This window comes from Notothenia coriiceps, unplaced genomic scaffold, assembly GCF_000735185.1.
Source record: "Notothenia coriiceps isolate Sejong01 unplaced genomic scaffold, NC01 NC01_scaffold00009701, whole genome shotgun sequence".
NCBI classification, from domain to species: Eukaryota; Metazoa; Chordata; class Actinopteri; order Perciformes; family Nototheniidae; genus Notothenia; species Notothenia coriiceps.
In genome coordinates, this window is record NW_011342402.1 from 9,849 (window position 1) to 19,727 (window position 9,879).

The 9,879-nt window shown below is 34.5% G+C and overlaps 1 protein-coding gene across 1 annotated transcript in view; it reads right to left on the reverse strand.

Moving 5' to 3' along the window:
* The window catches only part of LOC104945558 (ras-related C3 botulinum toxin substrate 1-like), a 17,055-nt gene extending 8,827 nt beyond the window's left edge, over window positions 1-8,228 (reverse strand). The window contains exons 1-2 of the mRNA XM_010771254.1: window positions 8,079-8,228; window positions 1,152-1,221 (exon numbers count right to left, since the gene is read on the reverse strand). Of these exons, the coding sequence (XP_010769556.1) occupies window positions 1,152-1,221; window positions 8,079-8,113 (105 nt within the window). The 5' untranslated portion in view covers window positions 8,114-8,228. The remainder of the gene's footprint in view (window positions 1-1,151; window positions 1,222-8,078) is intronic.
* Between the last annotated feature and the right edge of the window lie 1,651 nt (window positions 8,229-9,879).

Sequence of the window (9,879 nt, forward strand, 5' to 3'; positions counted from 1 at the left end):
CCACACACACACACACACACACACACACACACACACACACACACACACACCGAGAATCAATCATTGAATTTAGAAATGCCATCATCCTTTATTTTTTTGTAATTGTTTATATCAGGTCCTCTAACTAGTGGTATTGTAGGGCCACTTCAATGTTGAAGTACCACAAAAAACACAATACTTCTGTAAATATGACTTTTAATTTCCATGGTTTAAATATTTGTTGTAATACTACATATTTTTTCACAAGTTTCATATATTCAGTAACTTTCAATTGCATGTGAAAATATGGTTTGAAAGGGTGTGAAACAATAAGGAAACAAATGAAATAAAACAATGATTTGGTGGTTTAGTTGTACCATATGAGGAAGGGGGAGGGGCCCTGGTTTAAAGCATACATAAATGTAAATAGCTAATAAGAGATAAACTGAATATTTATATTTAGACCATTTATTGGGCTTTAATGATTACAATGATTTGAATGACCTTGCTGTTGTTGTACCTTAAATCAGTCATAACTACATGTTCAATTGACTAGATTATAATAAATAAGCAACACTGCCCTCTTGTGGTCATATTGAAACACTGCAGTCTCTTTTATGACCTACTACACAATCAAATAGATTAATTTAATGAGAAACCCATTTTGATTAATAATCTCTACATTGCTCAAAAAAATAAAGAAATGTTAATAAAATAAAGATCTGAAAATGAATATTTCCCCTTGGTAATCTTATTAATAATGTCAGTTTTTCTTTAATATTCCTTAGTTATTATTGACTAGACTATTAACTGGAGATTACTATACACATTTCCTTCTCTATTTACAGTATGTGTCAGCTTTTATGCATATATTGATAATGTGTGTCTATGCATCCACACGACTGCATATTACAATTCATTGGTGTTGTACATTTCATTTTCTGAACTGTATGTTTATGAGTTTATGAGTTTATTAGGATCCCCATTAGCTGGTGCATAACAACAGCTAATCTTCCTGGGGTCCACAAATAACATAAAACATGACATTCGACAGTACATTACAAGAAAATTATATGATATGATATGTTGTACATGTAGTGTGTGTGTGTGTGTGTGTGTGTGCGTGCGTGCGTGCGTGCGTGCGTGCGTGCGTGTGTCTGTCATACTCACACAGTAGGGATGTACTCCCCGGGGAAGGCATTGGTTGTGTAGCTGATGAGAAGACATGTTTTTCCCACAGCTCTATAAAGCAAATATTGAAAGACATGAACAGAGATATAATTATGTAGGATCATCATCAACAGAGAAATATGGCAGATATTTATCATCAGATATAAACTTAGTCCTGCATCAATACACGCCTAACAAACCCCTTTACAGCTCAAATAATGCAGTCATTCTCAAACTGTACTTTGTAAATAATTAGTGTATAATTAAGCGTCAAATTATGCAATTTTGTAATTCTATTTCTAATTTAACTTCATAATGGGATCCGAAATGTTTTTTAAAAGAATACAATAGTTTTTAAGGTTAAGTACTTGGGTTTATGTATTGCATTTTTTCACAACTGTCCAACTGTATATCATTATAGCAAAATCACCATTTTCTTTTTTTATGTGTTATTTCTTATAATTTGTTTCCTTTGCACTAGAACATTGAATTGCCTTGTTTCAAAAAGTGCTATATGAATAAACTTGATTAAGTTTGTCTATAATTAGTGCTTTTCCATCTAAATACAGCATCGTCGTCAGCCTTGATTAACAAAGCTGTTCTTATTAAGAAGAGACAAATAAATTATATTAAATCAGCAACAAAAACACACCAAATACACATTTAACTGATTTAGAATAAAATATATAAAAACATAATGACATATATTGTAATATAATTATAAATAATCATATTTATGGGTATAGTAAAAAAAAAAGGTTTATTCTACACTGTATTATATCTAATATACTTTTATAACACACCTCCAGAAGCTTTAACATGTTCATTAGAGCAGCTTGTCTGAACATCCATGAATCGACACGGCTCCAACAGGAATGAACAAGCTCTGTTTGTTTTACTGTCCGTATTTCAAGAACGACACCAGAGCTCGTGTCTTATCTTTATCAAGGCTCTGACACACATAGCAGAGAGCATTCTGGGTAAATCTGATTGGAGTTAGGACCAGAGAAAGCTAAATATTTATATATAAAAAGTAAATCATCAGTGTTTAAGAGTAATAAACCTCATGCGATGTAATTAGAATGTAATTTACATCTTGAAGTAGCTTGCTGGTAGTTTTAATACATATTTGTCGATAATATTTAAGTTGTTTATTGCATTTTAATGTATTTTGAAACTACAAATAATGCTTTGACCATAAAATAAAACATTTTTTAAATTATTTATCAATTATTCAGTTAACCCTTTTTGCCCAGCCTTTCACTTTATAAATAAGTTGAATATGTTTACTCTTTAATATTCTACTTTTGTGTGATTTATGTTTGACCTGTGAACAAGTAGGCACATTTAGAAATGTAATATTTTTGCTGGTTTTTGACTTTTTTTTATGTATTTCAACCATTCAGAATAAATGCTATTATGACTGTATGCTTCAGACATGATCAATTGAGTATGAGTCAGAGGGCTTTTCCATTTTTGAAGCTCTTCTTAGTATTGCTATTGCTCATCAGATCGTCTCATGCAAGCCGGTCAGCATTTATGGATCAATGCAACTTTAACATGAATTATAAAAGAAATACAGCAAGAAGTGAGAGGCTATTTGCACAGTCTAACGTTTAATTTCTCGGTACATGGTGTATTAAAAAAAAAGTTGGTGCACCAGTGTTTCATTAAAACTGGTATACTGAGGTTTTTATGGCTAAAATAGTACCAAAACATACTCCCTCTGACCTCTCTGTGCTAATTAAGCTAAATGTTCTGCATTAGTAGTTAAACATTTCAAATAAATACATAAAAGATCAAAGGTGTGTCTTTACATGTAAGTACTTTTGTGATGCTGGCAAACATATTAAGTACACATTAAAAGGTGTATTGACTAAACTAAATAATCCTAAAATCTGAATATTTTCTGATTAAAAGAACAACACTACAAACTGATCGAGTTATTACAAGTCTCTCATCAAAAAAGGTTTCATTCGTGTAAAAATCGCAGGTGTATGATCATGGGAATGTGTGTGAGTTTGTTTTGCTGCATTTGTGAGGACCACGTTTTGAGTTAAAACCCATTTTGCGGGGTCCTCAATAAAAAGCATGCAAGTTTGTTTTTTATGACCACTTCTATTATCGGCACTACCTCGTAAACGTTGTTTTGCATTCATTTTAACAAGGTCATTCTGTATGTAAATGTTTGGGTTGTGTGTGTGAGTCAAATAGGAAGTGATATGTTTTCGAAGCATCAGTTTAGCACTGGAAACAGGAACCAGCAACACCTCAGAGTTCAGCCTTCGATCTCTTTCTTCTTTATCTGTTTGTCATCTTCTGCTGACACCATTATATATATTATCTGCTTCTAGCTGAACAAACTTTAATACAGATTCAACGTCACACTGACTTTGCTTCTGTCTTCCTACTCTTTATTATTAACATCTTTCTCCATTCTCAACATCACTTCTGCATTATGTTTATTTCTCTTCTCGTCTCTCTTTGCTTATGTCAGCCTTTTGGTTAGAATCTCCGAAATATCAAAATAACTTATTTACTTTATTTAGTCACTTGAGACTCCCACATTTCCCTCTACTTGGTCCTCTACAGTAAAGCACACGCTAAAGGAAATGCTTTTAACTTAATTAACGTATAACTCTGAGGATTAGCTAATCACACATTTGTTCTCAAGGCTGAGAATATGAAAGCAAATGGAGTTTAGTAGATAGCATCTTCAATGTCTACAAGGGTCGATTAAGCTCAGTTTTTAATGGCTGCATTTTATGTTTGATATCTGAAGTTTGTTGAAGTGAAAGATGTCATTTCAGGAGACTGCACAACCACATAGTAGACCAGTAAACTGCATCTATGCCTTAAAGAAAAGTGGTTTAAAGGCTTGCAGACTCTCTACTTTACTTCTACTCAATACATTTCATACTTAAATTAATTCAGGTAAATGGTGTACTTTTATTCCACTACATGGATTTAATACTTTTAGTTACTTTACAGATTTGGATTAATGATGTGAAATATAATTTGTACCTTTACCAGTTTTGATAACACTTTAATGATCAATCATTATAAAACATATCATATATATTATTCTGAAATGGACCAATCTGCACAATGACTACTTTTACTGTCGCTACTTCAACTATATTTTGATGAGAATACTTTTCTACTTTTACTTGAGGAACATTTTGAATGCAGGACTTTTACTTGTAAAGAGTATTCCTACACTCTGGTACTTCTACTTTTACTCAATTACAAGATTGAAGTACTTCTACTTTTACTCAAGTACAAGATCTGAGTACTTCTACTTTTACTCAAGAACAAGATCTGAGTACTTCTACTTTTACTCAAGTACAAGATCTGAGTACTTCTACTTTTACTCAATTACAAGATTGAAGTACTTCTACTTTAACTCAAGTACAAGATCTGAGTACTTTTACTTTTACTCAAGTACAAGATCTAAGTACTTCCCCCACATCTATAACTAGCAAGCTAAGCGCTAACAAGCTAGCTAGTCAACAGCATGCTAGGAAGTTAAACTAGCTCTCCAGAACTCTTTGAATATCAATATACTGTATCATTTACTCAGCTCTCAGGATTTGAAAAGTGTAGTTAGCATTTTAGCTTGACCGCTAATAAGACTTTCATACACTTTATATTCAAAATAAGTGTAGTCCCATTTTAGACCTATAGAATTAATTTTGGCCCCCATTTTGTCCCAATGCTCGTGGGTGATGTGTTACGATCTCCAACCAATGCTATGGCACTATTTCACTGATCAACAGGTGGAAGATGCCAGATATTCTTTTGAATTTGCAATTATTTTTACGAGACTTCAATAATAAACGCAATTAATTTTGTTAAGCGACACTCAATTCAAATGTAACTTATGTTGACAACTACACAGTGACCCTTGAAGGGTTTTAAAAACGGTGTGTTTAATACTGTTTATAACTGTATATAGTCCTCTATATTCATATGTTTTGTTCAGTAGGAAGTTAGTCTATTATTGTGTATTAGGAATATTTGTTTATATTCTTTGTTGTTTTGGAGAAGATACTCTATACATGTTGATCTTTCACTGCGGATTGGTTTATATATTTAATGTTTATGTTGGGGGTTTTTAACTCCTGTAACAAAACAATTTCCAAATTTGGAAATATTAATATAAGATATATAATCCAATCTAATTACATGACATATTAGGTGTAGATATGTAGCTATAACTTAACCATTTTGAAATCCACCGTGCCATGTTAGGGTCATGTAACAGCAGCATTTTAGCTCATATGTGCACAGTGCTCACTTCCCTTCTTCCCCTATAACAACTTCCTCTTCTCTGCAAACAGAGGCTTTAAATCACATTTTTGACATCTGGTTTACTCACAAACACGATCTTAAATCATGCGGGCGATACAGCTGCTGAGTTTATTTAAAAATATTGTATTTTCCACAAGCTGCATCTGTACAGCGTTCATTGGCGGCATCCATCAAAATGGTTTTCATGGCAGAAATGACTCATCACCACCATCGGCTTTCACTGCCAGCTTCCCGGCTCTCGCAATGTCAAAGCTATTTTTATTTTTTATTTCATATGTTCAACAATGTTATGTTTGAATAACAAGAAAGGGAATTACCTAATGCTAACTTTTGGTGGATTTAAGATCAAATCTACAATGTTTTCTTTTCATTAGTCTGACAACGACCTGTTCCGTAAGCAAAACAGCCCACAAACTCAAATTGAACAGCAGATGAAAAACAATGTGTCTGCCTTAATTTACTGTGCTGAAGTCAAACCAAAAAAACCCAAAATGTCTCACTTTTCTAGTAAGTAATGTACCCTTATATGTAGCACTGGTAAATGTTACATTTTCTGCAGCCTGAGCTCTTGCAGTAACAGCTACAGCACTTCCGCTTCACAGTTTCCTTATTCACGAGACACCCGGCATGTTTTTGCCCCACCTTCAAGTATCAGATTAGAAGTTCCTGATGTACACGACACACCGTAGTAACTAGTTCTGAGAGAGAGCATTTAAGTCTTTTTAAAACAACCAAAATCAGCAGTTTTTCCAATACTTAAGTACATGTACTGGAGTGTTGCACTGAAGTAGAAATGTAAGGTACTTAAAGTAAAGTATTTCCAAATGATGCTACTTTATTCTTTTAGGCACATTTAGTTTTTACTCCACTACATTTACTTTACAGCTTTAGTTACTTGCCACTTTGCAGATTAAATTCAAAATATATTTTAATTTATAAACTATTAACTTAGAAGTACTGTACTTAGGTAGACATGTGAGGTACTTGTACATCAAATTAGTATTGCCACATGATGCTATACTTTATATTTTTACCCCACTGCTTTTTGGTACATGAATGTTTTAGTTTTTACTCCACTACATTTACTTTACAGCTTTAGTTACTTGCCACTTTGCAGATTAAGGTAGTACATACAAAACTAAATTAACATACAAGTAATGTACTTAGGTAGAAATGTGAGGTACCTGTACATCAAATGAGTATTTCCACATGATGCTACATTATATTTTTAACCCACTGCTTTTTGTACTTTAATGTTTAAGTTCTTAATCAACTACATTTACTACATTTACAGAATTGCTTTTATTAGTTACTTTGCAGAGTGAATAAAACAGAAATGTAACTTACAAACTATTAACTTACAAGTAATGTGCTAAGGTAGAAATGTGGGGTACTTGTACATCAAATGAGTATTGCCACATGATGCTATACTTTATACTTTGACCACACTACATTACTCTATGCAGGCCTATTACTGTACTACTTTAGTCACTAGCAATAGCAGATTTATGTTATTAATAAAAACATATAATGAACCTATAAAAAAGTATTTGTACATAGGTAGAAATGTGAAATACTTCTACATCAAATACTATATATTATGCTCCTTATTTTGTCTAGGCAATTGTACTGTATGTACTGTGTGGTATTTGTCAAACAACTATTTCATCCCACTGCATTGTGTAGGCACATGTTGTCCTTTTTACTGTATCTAAGTTACAGCTCTAGATGGTAGAAATGTAAATTACTTGTACATACATTTGTTTTTAAACTGTGTGTATTAAACATAAATGTATTGCATCACATGTCTTTTCATGTGTACAAAGTATCTAGTAACTATTGTTTAATAAATAAATGGAGATACTTGCCTCCAAAATGTAGTGGAGTAAAAGTATGTGTAGCATTAAATACACATACTCAAGAAAAGTACAAGTATCTTAAAATAGCACTTACAGTAAGTGCAACAATTGAGTAAAGGTGTTAGGTTTCAAAACTGCATTTTAGGAACTTTTAAGTATATTTTAAACACAATACTTTTTGTACTTTTCATTGAGTGTGATTTTAATGCAGGATTTTAACAGAGTATTATTACACTGCTACTTTGACTGATGATAAATATCTTAGTACTTCTTCCACCTCTGCCAAAGAGTCTTAAACTAAATGGTTCTTTTCTTTTTCGACTATTTCTTTCTGTTCTGTTCTTTCTTGACTTTCCATCTGCAGTATGCCGGAGTGTGTGCTGCATGTTCCTGCATGCTGTGGCCTGCTCCATCCAACACCCTCATTTTAAATCAGCGCTGTCAAACACACGCCTAAAGATCCTCACACACACACACACACTGCGATCCTCAACAAGTTTAACACAACAGCAGCCCCTTTCAAACAGCCATCGCTCTGCGGAAGTTGAGAAAACTGTAACTTGAAGTTGTTCGAACCCGAACCCTAACCCCTAACCCTAACCCCTAACCCTAACCCTAACCTAGGTGACATTTCTTTCAAATAATCAAAAATCTTGACCCTGGGGCTACAAGTTCCCCATCATGCATCAGCTCGTGGTTCAACACCTGAAGGCGTCTTAAGTTATAACAAATGTATAAAAAAAGATAATGGCGTACCCATCTCCCACGACCACACACTTGATAGCCTGCATCCTGTTCCGTCTGTGCTCTTCACTGTGAGAGAACTCAGAGAGGAGGACGACTACAGGAAGCTGTTACACACCTCCCTCACACCCCTCCCTCTGCTGCCTCAGTTCCTTCATTTCTGCACCTCGTCTTCCGCCTCTGCTGTTTCTCTCTTCTTCTGAAAAGTACAACTTATGCAAGCAGTGTGCAATTCATATGTTTGATAAGATGTGTGGAAGGTGAAGAGAGAGAGACGCTGTTTCGCAAGTGGAGAAATGTGAAATGATGAGGCAGAAATAACCCGCGGCTTTATTTAAAACTTCCTCTTTTTGTCCAGGCAATCAAACACTACATATTAACAGACTACTAAAACAAACACATATTAACAGACATGCACACACACACACACACACACACACACACACACACACACACACACACACACACACACACACACACACACACACACACACACACACACACACTCTCTCATACACACACAGACACACTCACTCCCTCCTTCTCTCTCTCTCTCACACACACAGACTCACTCACTCACTCACTCACTCACTCACACACACACACCCCCCACACACACACACACACACACACACACACACACACACACACACACACACACACACACACACACACACACACACACACACACACACTAACACACACACACACACGTACACACACACACACACATGCACGCACACCCCACACACACACACACACACACACACACACACACACACACACACACACACACACACACACACACACACACACACACACACACACACACACACACTCACACACACGACACACGTTAACACGCACACACACACACACACACACAACACACACACACACACACATGGATCAGTCCACAGTCAGTATACAAAATGGAAATACATTTTTAAAGAAATACACACAGATCTCCAATAACTCATGATATTGAACTAAGAGTTAATTATGTGTGTGTGATTTCCCCTTCCGTCCACTAGATGGCCCTTCAGCATCATTCTTCTCATTCATCATCATCGTCTACATTTGAAACATGTAAAGCAGAACAGCTGTTGGTTCAACTATTAGAAATATTAACGTGTGTCTCACTCAAGTCTTCCTAAGTAGAACAAAGTAGATGCATTTGTTGGATCAAAAATTAGAAAGTCAGCCGTCCATTTGTGATTTTGTTGAAAATGTACACTGTGGTTTTCCTAAATGTTTCCATAGTATGAACATTTTGAATACTTTGCATAGCATTTCCTCAATATATAGAAGGATATGTTTTAGTAAGATTTAAATGTACATTAAGTAAATCTGATTCCACATCAATAACAGTTATCCGTTAATCTCGATAAAGCCAAAGAGCTTAAAAGATCATCCTAAACAAAAACAAGGCTAACCTCTCAAAACATTTTGTATTTATTTTTAAATCAGCAAGAGTTCGTACGTCACAATAAAACAAGACCACTCTTGTTTTATCTAACCCTAACTCACATCTTCAAAATAAAAGTTAGCAAAACAGGTCATATAACGCAAAATGAGGAATACAGAACTGTTTAAAATCAGCAAGTATTTATAGGTTAACTTCAAATGACTTTAGAGCTTAACCATATTATGACATGATCGCCTTTCAAAACTAACATCTTTTTGCCATTGAGCGTCAGTGTCGAACCAATATGTCTGCAAAATATTATATATTCAAATAGCAAATACAACAAAAAGTCTCTGTTGGATTTACCATTCCATTTGTTTTAGTCTTATTGTTGGTGACAAGTCA